The sequence below is a fragment of the Seriola dumerili genome, unplaced genomic scaffold (assembly GCF_002260705.1).
Source record: "Seriola dumerili isolate Sdu_G_001 unplaced genomic scaffold, Sdu_1.0 BDQW01000814.1, whole genome shotgun sequence".
Taxonomy (NCBI): Eukaryota; Metazoa; Chordata; class Actinopteri; order Carangiformes; family Carangidae; genus Seriola; species Seriola dumerili.
Window position 1 is genome coordinate 48,338 of NW_019175069.1, and position 19,300 is coordinate 67,637.

The 19,300-nt window shown below is 43.7% G+C and overlaps 2 protein-coding genes across 2 annotated transcripts; one reads left to right on the plus strand and one right to left on the minus strand.

Annotated features, from left to right (window-relative positions):
• The first annotated feature begins 1,150 nt into the window (after positions 1 to 1,150).
• Positions 1,151 to 4,192, plus strand: LOC111237197 (RING finger protein 151-like). Its single transcript, XM_022766193.1, has 6 exons — positions 1,151 to 1,392; positions 1,520 to 1,726; positions 1,889 to 2,028; positions 3,049 to 3,211; positions 3,320 to 3,440; positions 3,718 to 4,192. The coding sequence occupies exons 2-6, from the start codon at positions 1,521 to 1,523 to the stop codon at positions 4,120 to 4,122; spliced, it is 1,035 nt and encodes a 344-aa protein (XP_022621914.1). The 5' UTR covers positions 1,151 to 1,392; position 1,520; the 3' UTR covers positions 4,123 to 4,192.
• An 805-nt stretch (positions 4,193 to 4,997) lies between these two features.
• On the minus strand, positions 4,998 to 19,240 carry virma (vir like m6A methyltransferase associated). Its single transcript, XM_022766192.1, has 28 exons — positions 19,164 to 19,240; positions 18,605 to 18,717; positions 17,114 to 17,200; positions 16,155 to 16,203; positions 15,907 to 16,069; positions 15,639 to 15,758; positions 14,909 to 15,130; positions 13,589 to 14,319; positions 13,092 to 13,229; positions 12,783 to 13,009; positions 12,135 to 12,662; positions 11,862 to 12,016; positions 11,695 to 11,777; positions 11,087 to 11,180; positions 10,514 to 10,902; positions 10,251 to 10,406; positions 9,921 to 10,156; positions 9,585 to 9,834; positions 9,269 to 9,486; positions 9,004 to 9,136; positions 8,698 to 8,841; positions 8,401 to 8,555; positions 8,078 to 8,174; positions 7,009 to 7,175; positions 6,534 to 6,883; positions 5,527 to 5,673; positions 5,325 to 5,405; positions 4,998 to 5,294 (listed from the first exon to the last, which is right to left on the minus strand). Exons 1-28 carry the CDS (start codon positions 19,224 to 19,226, stop codon positions 5,176 to 5,178), a joined length of 5,415 nt encoding a protein of 1,804 aa, XP_022621913.1. The 5' UTR covers positions 19,227 to 19,240; the 3' UTR covers positions 4,998 to 5,175.
• Between the last annotated feature and the right edge of the window lie 60 nt (positions 19,241 to 19,300).

Consider the following 19,300-nt stretch of genomic DNA (forward strand, 5'->3'; position numbering starts at 1 on the left):
CTGATTGGTTGCTCCTCCATCGAGGGGCGTGGTCAACAAGAGTGGGATGCGTTTGATATCTAATGTCACCTAGAGTTTACGCGCTAACATCCTCATTGGATTTTCAGCAATCCGCCCATCCCTGAGTTGTAAATCGAGCGCACCCAGCATGTTCCAGTCAACTGACCTCACTTCATCCCTTCAGCACCAACGTACACAGAGGAAATGATTAGGAAATGTAAATACGATGAGTTTGTTGTGAATTTGAGGGGATCTTAGGTATTGTGGCTTCGAATATGATTATAGTTCCGCACTGTTCCTTGCAAAATTGTTGTTTAGGAGACACTAATGATGTTTAGTTGAATTAATTATATTAAACAGTTTTACAGTAATTTGTTGTTGGAAAAGTAACTAAATACATTAATTTATACTTATGTACAATTCTTAGGTACAGGTGCTTCTCTTGAGTATTTTTGATTTAATGCTTTATTGCCTACTTCAATTTCACTTGAGTTCAGAGGGGAATAGTGTGCATCAAGAGCATAAAAACATAGGATACATTGTTATTCAGTGCATTAAGATCTACAGTATTACATAAAATAGTTAAATCAGCTTCACACCAACCAGCAGTAACTTTACAGTGCTGCTTCCAAATAAATAATAGTCAATAATACAAAACATACTAACATATGTTTACTTAAACATATGGTAAATACAAAATCTTTTCTTGTAATTGAATATTTTTATTTTGTAAAGGATCTGTTCTTCCATCACTGAGTCTAACCTAACAGACTATAAAGGGACTGGGATGAGACCAGGCGTTTGGGTCACCGTTTGATGTTTGTGGTCTGAGAGTATGTGCCATCTGATGTCGTGCAGTCTGTAATCCAATCAGGGAGAGAGAGAGAGTGTAATCCATGTTAATCCCACATCCAGAGAGAGGGAGAGGCAGAAAGAGAAACCTAGGATAGGGTGGGTCATTAAGAGAGACAGAAACATTTGAAGGACAGCAGTAATCTCTGAAGGCTGCACCACAACCCAGTTTTATTGGTAAGGCAGTGAGGAAAACACACTGCTGCAGAATTTGTCTGTCTTTGAGTGTGAGTGTTTCTTCTCCTGTAATTCTGTCTCTCTGATCTGATCTCATCTGACAGCTGCCCTGCCTGTGTCCTGAAACCTTGTTGTCAGGGATACCTCTCCATGGAGACACAGTCCCAAATGCAAGGGAGGGCTTTAACAGAGAGGAGACCCTCACCCTGATGGAGCAGCAAGTCAAGCGAGAGGATGAAGAGGGAAAAGCTGTAGTAGTAGAGCGTTAAGAGGGAAGGTCACCTGTGGAGGAACCAGTGGAGTGGAAATCAACAGAAGGAAAGAAGACAGAAGAGTTGGATGAAGTGAAAGTTACCTTGCCAGGTAGGGAAATTATTGTCAGAGCTGATAATCAAAAAAGTAAACAAACCAATGAGCCAAAACTGTCACGAAATTGGACTTTCTTCCCAGTGTTTGTCATGTTTTGTATAATCTATCTGTGTGGTTGTAGGATGGGCTATGATCTTGAGAGGTTTGTGGGCTATGTGAACGAGGATCTGCTGTGCTGTGTGTGTCGAGACGTGTTGGAACGCCCTCTTCAGGCTCCCTGTGAACATGCCTACTGCAGCGCATGCATCAGTAACTGGCTGGTCCATCACCACTCCTGTCCAGAGGACAGACTGCCGCTGGATGTGGGCAGTCTCAAACCACTGTACAGGTGTGTCACCATCTCTGCAGCCATGTGTCACTGTCTGTGGTTATGTCTTTGTTTTTCATAATTAATTCTTAAGTTTTACAGCTTTACTATTCAGTGGCATCATAAACTTGTACTGCTCATCTCTCTCTGATAGTATTACTGTCTTTGTATGTTTGATGACAGGTACATGCGCAATGACCTGAACCGTCTGCAGATCCGTTGTGTGAATGCAGGACAGGGATGTGAGGTGGTCTGCACCCTGGAGAGCTTGCACACACATGAGGATGAGTGTGAGTTTGCCTTCATATCCTGCTCCAACACAGGTATGACACCTCACACTGAATGTCATCTACTGTGTTGTTTTACTTCTTGCTTTGAGAGTAATTGTATAATCAAAAAATTGTACAAAGGTAATGTGACACCTGTGTGTGGGGGAGCAACAGGTGGCTCTTTTGTCGTCATGGCTACTCCACAAACGAGTGCACCGATGGGACTCAAAGCTCCCACAGACCTCACACACAGAGTGCACTGAGGGTCGACTTCCTATCATTCTTTAATAAGCATTTTAGCAAAGTGTGTAAGTGTATTTACAGTATATACAAACATGCTATCTGGTGCTCACAAACTGTGACTGTGACCTGTCATTGGCAGGTGGAGAATACATATGTTACCACTGTGGTATGTATAGTGACAAGTGACAGAGTGTGTGCATGCAGTGTGACTTTTTTGCAGTGTTAAATACTACAGGCACTAAGAGCAACATACAGTTTTTACACAAGAGTGAACCTGATATATCTGTCACTGTCTGTGATTGCTGTGATCTGTGAGACGTTTGTTACATTTGGTCAAAGATGAGGCATAAAATAATAATAGTAATTATAATAATTACAATATTCTCTTTATACTGTAAATGGGTACTTTTTCCTATTCTTTTGTTTTGTGTACATTGTAAAATAAATCATTCTACTGTCACACAAAGAAGAAAGCAGATTTTCAATGATTTTCCCTTGAAAGAATGACAGAATAGCCAACTATTATGTTGTTGGAAAATCAGGAGCATATTCCATTCACATTAAGTTGGACCTTTTAACCTTTTAAGGTAATCTGAGATGTTTTTGCATCTTGATATTGGATCTGTGCATCATGTATGATCAATCTTTGCGATTTGGTCATTTTGCATGGGTCATTTCCAACACAAGGAATCTGTGTGAGCTATATTTAAGTCAAGTGAAAGATCTATTTGAGTAATATTTCAGTGCTGCCATTTCCTTTTGTAAAATGTTTGGTAAGCCCACTTTTGTTTCACATGAGGCTTATGCATCACTGCTCTTCTTTCTTCCCAGGTTGTCCTGTGCAGGTAGAGAGGCGGGGTTTGGAGGCTCACCTGTCAGAATGTAACTTCCGCAGCAGGGAGTGTCCCAACGGCTGTGGCCATACACTTCTCTCCACTGATCAATCACAACATAACTGTGTAGCAGAGCTGCGCACCGAAGTGGAGATGCTCAGGTGTGTATGTCTGTGGCGAGGAAAACGTCTTCACCCTTGTACTACAACTGAGCAGTTTGAATTAGCTTTGCAGGTCATAACTTCAGTCTCATGTGATGTTCCCGGTAGGGCCGAGATGCTGTGTAAGGTGGAGGAGGTGAGGCGAGAGATGGAGTCTCGGCTGGACTCACAGAGGAGACATATGGTGCAGAAAGAATCGCAGCTGAAGAATGAGGTGGAGGAGCTCAAGGTGATGGGTCAATCCCGCTCGTAAAATCTGCAACACCTCAGTTTTAAGATAACAACATTAGACAAAATACATTTATTCAAGAACAGAAGTGAAGCAAAGATTTGAGGTACTGGAACATTACTTAAGCTCTTCACTATATTTAATGGTTAGCTAATACTGTGACACTAGAGGCTTCACACTCAAATCATGAGAGAACCACATTATACGAGAGTCCTATGTTAGAATACTGTCTATCATGTTGATGTACGTTGAGTTATCTTGTGTCCTCTCCACGCAGGGTCAGTTGTCCCGTGTGATGTGTGACATGCGAGCCCTGTTAGGAGCAGAGCGTCTGAGGAGACAGGAACTGGCAGAAGCAGAGCTGGAGAAAAGGGAACTGTTGGAGCTCCTCAAAGACCTGCAGCCCACCAGGAGTCAGCATCCTGTCGAACAGGCGGCAAAAGACCAGCATCAGGGAGCGCAGCAGACACCCGGTTGGGAGCTCCACACAAAGCCGACAAGACACCAGCAGAGGGAGGCATCCTTACACGCCTCGAGTCTATCTCTACATTCAGCTCAGGCTATAACTGTATCAGGTCCACCGCCATCACCGCAGCTGGGTGAGGGAGCACGCAAGGGTGGTACCCGGAGTCTGACTCTGGACTGCATCAAGAGGAAGAGCCGGGAGGTGACGGTCATCTGAGTGGACAGGACTGATGGGATTTTAGCCAGATGAGGAAAGCTTAAATCTTTATTTTTTTAATGTCCGGCAATAATTTCCAACAAGGGTTTAGTCATTAAAACAACAAGTACAGTGCATGTGCAGTAAGTCATGTAGTTTCTGGTAGATTTTTTTTTAATCAAATATGTGTGTGGATTTGTTAAAATAGAAAGAAATCGATACGCTGTGGACTGAAAAAGTGAAAGTGATCAGACAATTCTTTACTTTGTAGACTCATGCTCAGCTCACCCCTTATCCTTTTTGCAAACAGATCATGGTGTAATGTCCCTTGAATTTTGTATTCATCAGTTTTCAGTTAAAAACAGTTACTTCAAGTAATTTTCTTGATCTCAGGACTAAATTATTTCCAGTGTTCTCATTACTGATCTATCATGTGCAGGTGGTTTCTGTGGAGAATTTTTTTTTTTTTTGAGTTTCTTGGAAGGACTTGGCATTACCAAACTCCTATATTTTTGAAGTCTAAGCTAATCTCAAATGTTAAAAATACAAAGCAACTCTTGGAGGACAGCTGGTGTAGCTTTCATGTTATATAATGTTGAAAACGTAATGTGTTTTGGCTGCAATAGTCAAGACGACAGGGCTGCATGTATCACTAACAATATAAAATTTGACATCAGAGTCGGGACCTGGATGTTCTGGTGTTGCAGTTGATCAAGGCTATATTAGTTTCAAGTCAAATTGTACATCATGTACTTCTGCAAGTTTCACTTTATAAAGCATCATATGGGTAATAAGATCTTTAAGGAAACCTTGTCTCCCAAAACAGGCAACCGTGTTTAATGTCTGCGTCAGCGCATTAGGTGTTTGCTTAAAAACACAAGTAAAAACTCAATTACGATCACCTTTATTCTCTGATCACAACTCAAGATAACAAAAAAAAAAAAAACATCAACACAGAGTCTGTACGTCATTGTGACAATGTCATCTCGCCGCATTTCCATGGAGTCAGTGTATATAACATCCTGATTGGTCCATTTGTCACCATTAAAGGCTTCAGTCATGGCCCAGGTGAATTTACCTGGTGAAGGAGCGAACATGTCTGCCCCTCCCACCTCCACTCCCTCCCCCGCCACTGAACTTGCTCCCCTGAGATCCTCTCCCCCCACCACCTCCTCCTCCACCTCCCCCACCCCCTCCACCTCCTCCTCCAGCACTGCCGCCACCCCCTCCTCCGCTAAGCCACGACAACCCGGTGCCTCCTCTGCCCCGTGGAGCTCGGTCCCGAGGAGCCAGGCGATACGCACCTGGGAGAGAGGACACAAAAGCACCATATTTTTTAACAACATGTTCAGAAATTCATACTGCATATTCATGACAAATGTGTGTGTGTGTGTGTGTGTGTGTGTGTGTGCGTGTATATCATACTTGCTGGCGGTTGTCTGGAGGGCAGCGGTCCTCGTGTGAAGTTGCTCTGGCCACCGCGAGGTTCACTGTAGGTCCCTCTATGAGTGACAGCTGGAACCTGGCCGCTCCATGATGAACCTCTGCCTCCTTCTCTTCGTGTGTAGTTACCTACCGAACCAAAAAGAAAACATTTGTCACCCTCTAGTGGCCAAGATGTGATTTTGACCTGCACTGTGTGTAAAAAAAATCCAAACTACTACTATCTACTCTACACTATACCAATAGTTACACATAAAACCTGAGGTTCACTTACTACCTTTTTGCAGAGCTTTCGACCACATCTCTTCATCTATATCAGCGAGTGAAATTTGCTCAATTTTCATGAAGATGGTTGTCATCACGTGACCAAGGTATGGAACGAACAGGTGGTTTCATATACAGCATATGGAGGGATGATAACTGAGCAACTTTAATCTGCTCATTAAGCTCATCTGCCCCTGACAGGTGGTTGAAAGCTCTGCAAAAAGCCAGTAAGGGGACCTTCACTTTAGATTTTTGTGTCAAACTTCTGTTTCCAGGGTCATGAATACATTTTCATGTATACAGTGTATAAATATTATTCAGCATATGTATGAACACAGCATTAGTGAAATGTTATGCATGTGGCGGCAGACATTGATCAGGTTGCAAATTGAGAAATCGATCAAGTTCACTTTTAAACTCATTTCATTATGTGTATTAATGACACAAATAGTTGGTAAAGAGAACTAATTAGGTTGACTGTGCAGTTACCTGAGCAATTACACAACTGTGTCATATTGTGAAAACATAGTGTCCATCAACAATACACTTAAATAGAATGATATTACATTACAGGATGTCTCATGTATGAGCCTATAAATACTTAAACTACACAAACTTACACGATCATAAACACAGGTCTTATAACACAAGACAATGGTTTTATAAATGATGGTTGCAGGAAGTGTGTTTGTGACTGAATATGTGCGTCTGCTGTGTGTACCTACCAGACAGCAGAACGCCTTTCGGTTGTGGAGGAGTAAAAAAGCGAGTCTGGCTATGGAAGGTGGCTCTGCCTCTGTTGCCAGTGAACAGTCCTCTGGTGGGGGGTTTGGGGGAACTCTTGGGTGGTCGTTTAGGGGGCAAAAGTCCAAGCGGGGTCGTAATGTCTTTAAACTCTGCCGCCACAAAGTCATCCACGTGCATGCTGGGGGGACGGGAAGTGTTCTGTTTGCGCTGGCGGAAGATATCATGGGGACGGGAGACATTTTGTCCGAATCCTCCTCGACCCCCACGGCCCCGCGGAGCAGCCATGATGTGGGCTCTTTTTGCAGGCTCAACGTAGTCTGATTTACCGCTGCAGGGAGATGCATGAGATGACATTCGGTAAGTTTACTGAAACAAGATTCTGTGAAAAGTTTACAGTACAGATATGAAAAAATACCCCACAGCGTTAAAAGCAGCCAAACACTGAAACTGCACCTTGATGTAATGAACGTTTCATGCTTGTGTTTGCCCAGTCTGAAGCCTTTTGGAGCCTTGGTGTGACCAGGAGAGGAGGGCTCAGACAGGAAGGAGCGCTCCAGCTCCGCCTTCAGGTCCAGTTCTGGACAACACTCCTGAGCCAGACCCACCAGATCCACCTTCATCTGTCGGACAGAGAGAGAGAGAGAAGAGTTGTGACCGTTTACAAACTATAGACCCAGACACAGATAAGACGCAGAGCTTCACAACTGTAGATGATCAGTAATAGTCCATAACTATTTTATTTTCCAAAATTAACAGCTGTGTAAGAGATCAACATGGAAATGTTTGCGATGTTTCTTATTCCTCTTGAAGTCCCATATGATTTATCATGCTCTTTTGCTACACAGGCTTGATAGCCTTTAAAGCGCCAGCTATCTTCGCAGAGAAAGAATGAAACTTTATATAAACAGTTTGTAAAAATGTAGAAATAGTTATAAACTAAGCTATGAATCTAGGGACTCTGGTCAAGTCTGATCATAAAAACATTTTAATTTAAATTATTGGTGTCTCACATTTGGACATGCTTTGATTTGAACCACTTGCCTTGTGATTTAGCAATTATGCAGTAATTATACATTATTTGAATTTGTAAGAATGACATTCAGTAGTAGTAGAAAAAACATTCACCTTGTTTTTTTGCTACTGCTGATTTTATTGTTTTCATCTTTTATTTGGGGTATTTTATTTTATTGTAAATGTCTCATTTTACTGCCTAAATTATAGTTCTTCGTGTTGTAATATTGTCTAACCATGTTGTTTGTAGCTTTGTGCTGTCTGTATATAAAGTAATTATTATTATTAAGGCTGCTATTATTTTGACAAATACTGCACTGACTAAGAAAAAATAATGTGCAAAGGAGCAAAAAAAAAAAATAGTTCCCTCAAATGGTAATAAAACAAGTTAAATAACTGGGATAAAACATACAAAATAATCAGGATAATACCTTTTGCCATAATCGTGTAGCCCTAATGCATTTCCCAGATATTATAAATGTACAGTATGTACACATACACACACACTTACCATGTCAAGGTCTGTTTCTATGTCATCAGTTTGGAAGGGAGAGAACCACAGAGCCTTCAGCTGCTCATCAAGAGCTTCTGACAGAATGAATACTGTCCTACAGATAACAATGCACACAGGTAATAATTAGTTTATCTCACAGCAAAAGTCATGGTTTACACCATTTTGTTATGAATATCTGATTAGATCATTCTTTCATTTTAAATGAATATTTTCCTTGACTCGGATCGTAACTGCTTCAGTAGTGTGGATGACAAAAAGGACACAGAAAAAGCAGAAAAAAAATGGATACAGAGAAAAACCTTGCTCTCTGTTATCCATACCTGTGATTAAACTGGGCCCCAAGTGTCTCCGGCGCTGGCAGAGTGGGCTCAGTATCAGCTGCTGGAGGCGTGTCTGTGGCGTTCTCCAGCGTCTGCCTCAGAACAATCACATTTTCCAACATGGTCTCCAGGGACTCATCTTCTTTACATAGTTTCTACACACACACACACACACACACACACACACACACACACACACAGACACACACACACACACACACACACACAGTAAGTTGAATGTCAAGGCAGCAAAACCAAACAAAACAAAATAATACGTTATGTGCGCATCATTTGTACCGTAATCTGTTTCTCTAAAGTGGGGAGCGGATGTGACTCAGACTCCTCCCACTGCAGCAGAGCTTTCATCTCAGAGCCCGACAGCAACCGTGGAGGAGGAGAGAAGGAAGACTCCTCGCCAGACCCCTGACCCTCATCAACACACTGAATTAGAACATAGACAGATCTAACAATAAAACACTCTCCAAAAGATACAGGAAACAAGTCTCTGAAAAGTCAGCTGTAAGCTTTCTACAGTTTCATTCTTGGTATTATGTTGTTTACTTCAATGTAAAACATGAACCAGCCATAAAACCAAGTACTTACCATTGTTTCTGTGTTGAGGATCTGTCTGAGGAAGTCAAGCAGAGCTGAGAGCAGATCTGCTGAGTCCTTGTTAAATGAAAACACCAGCCTCTTTAACAGTGAGCACAGACCTGCACCATGTTTCTTCAGAGAACTGAAACAAAGATGAAGTGTAATCAAAGTCATGTTTGACTAAGATAAGGACACTATGCCCGGTAGAAAACGAATCACAAAGGGAGACAGTGGTAATGCCAAGAAACAAAAAGGAAAGAACATTGTCATTTACATTTTGAGGTGGTAGAGTCCATAGTCGTGCTCTGTGAGGAATGTCAATGTCCTGATACAGGTGAGCAGGAGCGGGACACTGCTCTCTGCATTCCCCAAAACCTCCAACAACGCATTGCACACTGATGACATCATTTCTCGCCCTGGAAGTGCATTAGCCAGCTGCTCAGCCTCTGACACACAGCTTTCACCAGGTGGAGATACCACCAGAGAAATGTCCTGAGGAAGACAGAGATTTCTATTTTAGGCTAAATCCCTCTTCGTGTACAGAAATGTTTAAATGTGCTGTTTGACTTTCAGTGCACTTCATTTCTTACCTGGTCACACAGTGACTGTAATATTGTCCCCACTAGTTCGCTGCATTGCTGCTGTTGTAAGGAGTGGTCAGTTGGAGGAACCAACAGGGACAGAAGCAAGGGGAACAGCTCAGCCAGTTGTTCATCTCCCGACACTGACCCGGAGAGCAGGTGTAACGCTGCGCTCTTACAAGCTCTCTGTGACACCAGGGCATCCATCAAAGACAGCAGACGCAGGGCCTGGCCCCAGCACACACCTTTACCCTCCACCCTGCAGTCAGCACACATTACTTAGAGTTAAAATACAATTTACAGCACAAACACAAATAACTAAGTGCGTGGGTGTCTTTCACTCACGGCTGCAGCTCCTCCAGCAGCAGCTCCACCAGGGTTTTCATGATGAGTGTTGCAGTGGGTGAAGACAGGTCTGCCAGCTGAACACACACTCTCCTCAGCATGGCTAAGAGAGGAGGGCAGCTGGTTGCACACACACACCTCAACGCCTCAGAAAACACTTTCCACTGCGCCCGTATGTGCATGCTCCACAGCTTCCTCGTGTTTAAGGCTACAGCCACATCTTGGACTGATATCACCTATGGAGAGAGCAGTATGTCAACATAAACATGTTTACCTTGACTGGAATCTTTAGGTGAACCAAAGGACAACATAGCTAGTGAGTTAAGGTACCTGAGTGCTCTGCATTGGCAGTGGCAAAGGCAGGAGCTCAGACAGCAGCGTCAGGCCAGAGAACAGACCTTCAGGGGCTTTGAGCAGTGAGCCCAACACCTCCTTTAGCATCAGAGACCAGGTGTTACTGGCCAGAGTCTCTTCTGTATGGGTCACCTGCAGGAAACACACACATCGTCTCAGAAAAATGACTACCAGCGACACTTTCTGTATCATATTTATTAGCTAAACAAAGATGCCTTCGTCCTGCCTCACTCACACACCTCTTCATTGACACCCTGCGTGAAGGTGAGCAGCACATCAACAATAAGTGCCTGCACCCTGGTCTCCTCCCCGTCCAGACGCCCAGTAGCAGGGATGGAGCAAACTATCATGTGGAGCGTCACCAACACACTGGCCACACGAGTGTCCCTGAACTGGAAAGCTCCCCCACGGAGCAGCTCTGTCAGCATGGTGCGCAACAACCTGAGTGTGCTGATACATATGCTGAGGATCATGCAGCGCTGTGGCGTGGGCCCCATGTGTCCGTGTACGCGCCATGGCTGCAGCAACACGCTGCAGAGCTTCTGCAGGACACGCACACACGTGTCCAGACCCTCACCTGAGAACAGCTGGACTCCTGCAAGACTCCACTTAAGATCCCTCTGCTGACCTACAGAAGGGAAGAAAATGGTGATCTTTTTTTGCATTCAATTCATGGCTATGTAGAGAATACTCTTTAGACTAATATTGCTAGTCTAAAATGAACCTTTAAAGAAAGAAAAGACAATGGAGATCCAGCATTTAGTTTTTTAGTTTAACGAACACTTAAAAAAAATCATGTTTTGTGTCTTTACCTTCTACAGCAGGAGGGGGGGAGGCAATGTGGCAGAGGACCCTGAGCGCAGTGACCAGTCCAGTTCCCTCAGCGGTCAAAACATTTTCCACATTCTGAATTCAAGTGAAAACACACATTGGAAAAGACATACAGCACTCTTCATTTGCATATAGCCTTGACTCAAATATGCTACACAGCAGGTATATGTCTGAGCAGTTCAGACTTGTCAGTGACGCACTGCAGGACGCAGGCTTTTGTAACAGTTTTGCTGTTTAGAAAGTTTGTATTCTTATGTGGTTTTCAGTGGAGGTTTTCAGAGCCATGAGCCGCCTAGTCAGCTGGTCTGGTTATAAGCAGTGAAAACATTGTACTGTTTTCCTCTGATGATAATACTGAATAAGTTCTTTAAATATCAGTTGAATAAAAACCATTACGTTTTACTCTGAGAGGCCAGCCCCCCGAACACTGCCAACTATTGAGATTAAACACTCGCTGAATTAATATAACTCAAGAGTTATGAGGATTGTCTGCAGGTAATATAGGAGAGTGAAAGACTAAGTTACTCAAATTGAAAACACAGTGAAATGTTGGGTTACTTCAGCAGTATACACAGTGAGATATCTGTACCTGTTTAATGTAGTCTATGAGGGTGGGAATGCTGCCAATCTCGAAGCGAAGTTTCTCCAGAGGCTCCAGCCATTTACTGAGCTCTGAAGAAAAAAAAACAAACAAACATTCATACCAAAACTTTCTTACATGACATGATACGTGAGTGCTACATTGGTAATAGTTACCCTGTAATTTAGCGTTGGTGTCATCAGCCTTGGCTAAGGAGAGTAGTGGAGCAGCAAATTGTTCCATCATCCGCAGATCGTTAGAGCTCTGCACGACCAGTAACACCAGCATACAGGCATAATTATATGTCACTGCTTTGCGAGCCTTCGCCTCACTAAAGGAGAAGAAGACAAAAAAGCGAAAACATACTCAGACATTAATGCAAGGTTGCCTGAAATGTAACCAAGTGATGCAGAAAGAGGAACAAAAGAAGGAGAAGACAACAGCCCTACCCCTGTCCATCTTTGCTGTGGTGCTGGAGCAGGGTGACCAGACAGGAAAGGTTGTTGTCCAAACTGCAAATGTGGGCCACGGCACTGCGACCAGTCTGAGTGAAGGTCATCAGGTAGAGTGCATGGAGCATGCCCAGTACCTCTGCGTTGTCACCTTCCTCCAGCCCAGCTCCCCCGTCTCCTCCTGTGGCCACATGGCTCATGAGCTCTGACACACCCTGCAGAGCATGCAGCGCCTGCATTAGCCACACACCAAAGCCCTCTTCACCGAACCCTGGCCCTGTGAGAGCTCCCTCTCCTCCGGTCAACGTGCTCTCCTCACCCTCGGCCTCTGCCATCGATGCCAGAAGACGCAGCAGCAGGTTGGTGGAAGTGGGCTGGGCGAGAAGGAAGAGCAGACCTGGCTGAGTGAGCGACAGGAAGCGCAGGAGCTCTCTGACTGCCTGGGTGACACTTAAGTGCCCGGCTGCTGCAGCGGCCGACAACACCACTGTCGTGCTCTCCAGGAAATGGCATGCATGCATATACCTGAGAAAGGAGAAAGTGCAATATTATAAATCCAATGGATAAGTCACAACGACATTCAACTCTCTTTCTGAGTTTCTACATTGCATGGGGTTTGAGATCATGGCTGTCATGAACATGTACCTATACAGTGTTGGATATGGATCATCTCTCTCCTGTGGTCCTGTTATTCTGGCAGAAGTTGGGAAGGCTTTCCCAGGTGGCTGCACCATGCAGTGAGGGGCCGTCTCTAGCAGGTGATGCAACTCTTCCAAAACCCCTGCCAACCTATCAAGCTCTGCTTCGCTCACAGGGGGTGAGTTTAGTGATGGTTCCTCCTCCATGGGACTGTCAGCATCCTCCATCTCCTCCTGTAGGTGATAGTTGTGATCAGCACAAAAAATACTTAATCATTGAAGTTGCAGACACAGACCTGTGTGAGTGTGTAAGTACCTGCGGTGGTTCACTCCATGCTGCTGCTGTACGCTGTAGGTCGAGCAGGACCTCGTACATGTGACTTTTCTGTAGTATGGCGTTGCCAGCGGTTATGACCCTCACCGTTTCTTCACGCAGGAAAAGCTGGACTAGATGCTGGAAAAGACATAAAGCTCGGTGACTTCTCTTAATTAGGAAAAAATACTTAAAATAAATAATATTGTTTGTTCAACTAGTCAGTGTTTCCTGATTGCTTTCTGCAAATGTGAAGGATGGGCAGTGAGTCCTGAGTCTGTGAAGTGGATTAGCTTCTTGTTCAATAACAGGATCAGTTCAATATGTGCTGGTTCTCACTCTTTTAACAAACTGTAGACACTTTCTCATTTGCAATTATATTTTTTTTCATTTTGAAGTGGAAGTGAAAATCAAAGAATTTTCATTTCACATTTGTTCTCTAGCTCTGGGAGAAAAAGCAAGTGTAGAAGTTTGTATACTGTTCTGTTTGTGCTGCTAACCTGATAACCACTCTTCTCTGAATCTTTTGCATGTAGGAAAGCCTCCACCCCATCAGGAGCGCTAGTCAGAGCATCCAGAGCTCTCAGGATACTGAGCTTCAGTGTGGAAGAGACGTGGTCCGCATGGAGCAGCTCCAATAGCACACCCAGGGCCCCCTCACGCAACAGCGCTATGAGGCCCTGTGGGCACTCCGCCAGGTACGATGCTAGCTTGGCACCAGCTTTCAATTGTCTGAGGTTAAGAGCAATGGGCTGTGTGAGAGCGATCTCCATACTCAGAGCTTGAAGAGCCCACTTGACTAAAACTCCAACAGGATCCTCCACCTCACCCTCTCCCTGTTTAATTAAATAAGCCAACCCTTTGGCCAGTAGTCCAGGTGCCTCTTCCAGAGCAGTGACCCAGCGTGCATCTCTCTCGTCGCCTGTGCTAACTAGTAACTCTTTCAGCTGGGCAACAGCCTCAGCCTCCTCTCCAACTGCTGGTCCTTTTGTACCACCAGCATCCCTGGGCTCCTCCACACTGGCCTTCTCAAACTGGGTATCAAAACGAGTCTTGTAGGGAGGGGTGAAGTAGAGCAGGGGTCTGAGTTCTCGCTCAAAGGGGTCATACTGGACGGGCGGGACAGATGCCAGGTCCTCAGGAGTGTAGTCCATGTCAAAGGTGGGCAACTTGAAGCTACCATTATCCAGGTCATCTTCATCGCTGGAAATCTGCTCATAGCCGTCATCACCTGGTAGGATGGCAGAGACAGGAGAGAGGGCAAATTTGACAAAGTTAATTTACCGCGTAGAAATTCTAAAAATGCTTCAAACAATATCTAGGTCATAAAAATATGCATGAGAACGGATGAGAATGAGGAGGCCAATGACTTCTACATATTCCCTTGCTTGCTCATAAACGCATAATCTGACAAACCTACTCACACATGGCACAGCATCACTTCACACATGCAGGGTTAGTTGGACATGCAGGATGAGACTACAGCACAAGCTCAGCCATGGCTGTGAGGATGTGTGAGGTACGCCTGCACATGACAGACTTATGACACTTGATCATAAGCCTTCAGAGTAGGGCAGGGCGGGCTAGCTGAGAGTTTGGAGAATCCAGCGGTTGTGGATGGAAGCAGCATGCCAGAGCACACACTCTCTCCAACTGTCACTTAGTCCCAAATGGACCCTTCTCCCGTGGCCCCCTGGGAAGTCTGATGTGTTTGCAGTACCAAGGGGTTCAGGGCCGAGAGTCCATTTGAAAATGTAGCCTATCCTACTCTCACGTAAGAACTCCCCTACCTTCCTCCATCTCCTCTTCCTCGTCCTCACCCTCATCTTCTTCCTCCTCTTCTTCCTCCTCCTCCTCAGGAGCGCTCCCCTCTGTCCGGGCATCCTCCTCCTCCTCCTCCTCCTGCTCCTCCTCTTCCTCATCACCTTCTTCCTCTTGTTCAGCATCCGAGTACGTCTCATCAGCAGGCAGGGATCTCTCAGGTGACACAGCCTCCAGGTAGTCGTCGCGACCCTCACACGGCTCGTCTTTGACCACGCCCACTGTAAATGTCACAGCACAGACCGGAGAAGGACACACAGTTTAACCAACGCACCCACAAGGCACACATAAATATGTAAACTATGTATTTATCTAAAATAAAGGCCTACTTAGGGATCAGTTTAGGGATCATATTGGTGTTGCATGTTTTAACCTGTTTAAAAAATATCTTTCATAGGGAAATATAATCTGCAACCATTTTCCCAAGCATAAGTTTTTTTTAGTTTTCCCAAATGGCAGGCAGCCACTGGTTTTCATTCATTTCAGTACATTGTGATAATCAGCATGCAGAGACTTGCTTGGGATGTGTAACCCATCATAGTGAATATTATGTGCCCCTTGCATGTACAAGAAAACATTGGCAGAATTTTCAGATTTAAACTCCACTTGTACAAAAAGTAAAATGTACAAAACTTTGTAGTAAATGGGCTAAAAATGCAGCATCTCTGTCACTGCTGATAAATCAGGACCCAACAGTAATGTGATAGCACACAGATGTGCAGCTCTGACCTGTCACTTGGACCTGCTCCTCATCATCGTCGTCCGGAGGTGGAGGTCCAGGTGGAGTACGAGGTCCTCTAGGTGCTGGTCTGGGTGGGCTGCCATTGTATTGGTCGTCTTTTTCCCACTCTTAAAAAGACAAACAGTAGAATAGATTTAGGATGTGACAAGCAAATCTGGCAAAAAGGAGAGATTAATTATTCAATGGATGGTTTCAGTTTCAGGAGGTGGGTGTGAAGGCGAGAGCGTTGGGTAGTTTCAGCTTAATGATGCCCACCTTGTTTAATGATCCTCTTGGGCCCGCTTGGCTGTTGAGGGGGTGGGGGTGGCGGAGGAGGGGGTGAGTCCTGGTCATGTCCATGTGAGCGCTCTGCCGTACCATACACCGCAACAGTCAGACTGGTGTACCAGCCACGCAGCACCAGGCCGTCTGTGTTCACCTGCACGCAAAGAAACATTCAGTTATTCACAAATCAAAGGGGAAAAAAAACACTGAACTGACTTTGTTTGTGGACGACCATTTACCTTTCCACTGGGTCTGAATACAATGGACTTGTTCTCGTCATACTCCAGACTGAGGGTAGAAATCAGGAAAGGGAAGATTAAAATATCAGCGCAACTATAACTTTACCTCTTCAGACCTTTGTAAATTAGTCACATAAAATGATCTGAGAAGGAAGATTCAGTCCTTGGTTGAATTGGTCTCAACCTGGTGTTGTATTGCAAAGGACTCCAAGTACACATCATTGTTTTATGGTTGGAAAAACACTGGTCTTAATCGCACACCATGTAAGTGTAATATCCTGGTTTCAAATTTGGCCAACAATATTTGTAACATGCCTTCAAATACACCACTACTATTGTATTTTCTGTCAAAAAAAAAAGCAGCAAAACTCATCTTGTTTCAAAACAAAACAAAACAGTATTATCATTATAATCTGGATTATCCAGATCCTGATCACAAAACCACCTGACCAATCTTGGGCTAATAAATATTTGTCAAAAAAACATTTCATTCACATCTGTTTATAACATTTGGAAGATATTTTAATAGCAATCAGACAAGTTAAAAAAAATCTCCTCCCATATTTCTCAGCAGAGATAATAACTTGGGTGTGTCATTACGCTCTGGTGCTACTGTGCACACCTCTGTTATTATGAGGTTAAATTAAAAATGCTTGACGCAGACATTCCACTATTCATCTATTTCATTGCGACCTCCAAGTTTTTGTGTCGCTTTCACCTACTGTGTGGGTGGGGTTGGGTTTCTGGAGAGACCAGTTAGCCAGGATAGAAACAAAGAGACATGAATATGGGTGGGTGCAGTCTGGCCTCTGAGAACAGGGCCTGCAAAACTGTGACTGGTTCTACAGGTGAGACCGACTTCAGCATTTTTAAGATCTGACCAGGATATACGGAGATGGAGAATGAGGAGAGGCTCATAGGAAAATATAAACAAAACAAAAAGTGAACATCATTCTGACCTGCCCAGTCTGTGGAAGGTGGGGCTGTTGGTTTTGGTGACATTATTGAAGAATAGCTCCAGCTGGAAGGCGTGAGGGGATGTCTCCCTGGGAACACAGAAACACAGGTACAGTAATGAGACAGTTAGGGCTCAGTACCCTTTTTATCTAAAAGCCTTCACTAGGCATGAGAGATGTTTCTATTTTCTTATCTTCCCAAATTACATACATGAGCAGGAACCCGAATATCAGAAATACCTCTTGATATAATGCAATCTAGTACAACACCACCACTAACTGATGACTTCAGTGCTTTAGGACAGTGTCAACAAAAACCAGATTTTCCGTACTGTTTATGCTGTAGTAGATATAGTTTATCTCTATATATATATCTTATATATCTCAAGTATCCGTAGCAAACAAACATTTCCAGAGGTCACATATCATTAACACTGAGGTTAAATATTTCCTGCCACTAGGGATGAACCAATACAGTTCTGATACTTGGTCTCAGCACCAATACCAGTGCTCTCATTTCCCCAAATTTAAAATCTGCACAGCAGACATTGTAGTCATACACATGAGGGCAGGGAATGCCATGTTGCTGAAAACTAAGAATGAATGTAACAGTCAGTGGAAACACTAAACCTCATAATGATAATGACTAAGAGATTGAATTTATTATGAACTGGAAAGTTAAACACTGATACTGATCCAGCATATTGGACTGGTGCATCCTTATCTGCATCTACACTACAGAGCAAAAGTTTTAGGCCCTTCAGATGTTTACATTCTTATCCATCATGCAGTACCATCAAAGAGGCTTCTGATCTGCAGCATGACAACGACATCAAACATACAGCCAGAGTCATAAAGAAATATCTTAAGTGACATAATGAACAAAGAGTCTTGCTACAGATGGTCTGCCCCTCACAGACCCCTGATCTCCACATCATGGCGTCAGCCTGGGATTACATGAAGAGACATAAGACACAGTGACAGCCGAAATCCACAGACGAACTGTGGCAAGTTCTCCAAGATGTTTGAAAAAACCTACCTGAAAATCTGCACAAGTGTACCTAGAGAATTTGTGCAGTTTTAAAGGCAAAGGGTGATTCCACTAAATATTGATTTGATTTAGGTTAATTGCACTTTGTATAAAGTTAACTGATAAATCAAAACAATGTGTTGCATATTTCTGAAGTGACTTAAACTTATGCACAGTACAGAATATTCAGTTGCTGGTCGATTAGCCTACATCTAAATAATATGTAGTGTACCCTTGTTAATATGAATTGGATGGACAAATTATTATAAACACCTCTCTGTATGGAATATTATAATTTATCTGTTGCAAAAGGACCATAAAGTTGAATCAACACCTCTCTAAAAAGTTATAATGGCAGCTATAATAATAAGATTTACTGCATAGACTGCATAAGTTTGAGATAAGTGTGCCCAATAGATGTGAGCTGAGTGTGTGTGAGTGAGTGAGTGCATTTTTGCACTTACCCAAATGCTCTGTTGTCAGGTAAGTTGCTGTGAGCTTTTATCCCTGGAGGAATGACCCGCACCTCTGTGATCAGCACCCCGTAAGGAAACCGCACCACATCCACGTTGGTTAACTGAAGTGCAATTATCATAATTAGTACAAACATTTACACTAAACTGACCAGAGTAGTCACTTTGCTGCCCTCTCTGAGGTAAACATGGACAGGTCGAGACTATAAAATTAGCATTAGCCACCTGGCTAACTAGCAAACAAACTGCAAAAGGATGCAAAAGAAAACAGCTACATAGGTAAATGATCAAATGACTTAGTAAAATATCGTTTACCGCGTGTATTTGGTGCACTCAAGTGTGCGGTTGTGTATGGTTCAATAAAAACTGTGAACTGCAACGTTATCAAAACAACATGACACACTAGTGCTACTGTTAGCCAGATTACCACCGTTAGCCTAGAAGTTGAGCATCACTGCCGAAAACTCCTGAATAAACAAGAGGTAAGTTTTGAAAGCAGGTAGATCTGGAGTAAATATACAACAACATGTTAAGGCATCAGATATATTACCTCTGCACTCTGATGTTTAAACGTATCTAGAAAAAGAAGCTCCGTTGAAATGTCCCCCGCCATCGCTCTCTTGCTGTGGGTCGGGCCAGGAGTAAACTTCCGGGACGGTGAACACTTCCGGAGCAAGTTCAGATACA

Coding starts and splice junctions, on each gene's coding strand:
- LOC111237197 (XM_022766193.1), top strand. CDS start 1,521: ATGGGCTATGATCTTGAGAGGTTTGTGGGCTATGTGAACGAGGATCTG. Junction 2,029..3,048: donor CATATCCTGCTCCAACACAG/GTATGACACCTC, acceptor CTTTCTTCCCAG/GTTGTCCTGTGCAGGTAGAG. Junction 3,441..3,717: donor ATGAGGTGGAGGAGCTCAAG/GTGATGGGTCAA, acceptor CTCTCCACGCAG/GGTCAGTTGTCCCGTGTGAT.
- virma (XM_022766192.1), bottom strand. CDS start 19,226: ATGGCGGGGGACATTTCAACGGAGCTTCTTTTTCTAGATACGTTTAAA. Junction 9,137..9,268: donor GGACTCTACCACCTCAAAAT/GTAAATGACAAT, acceptor TCTTTGTTTCAG/TTCTCTGAAGAAACATGGTG. Junction 8,556..8,697: donor CTTTAGAGAAACAGATTACG/GTACAAATGATG, acceptor GTGTGTGTGTAG/AAACTATGTAAAGAAGATGA.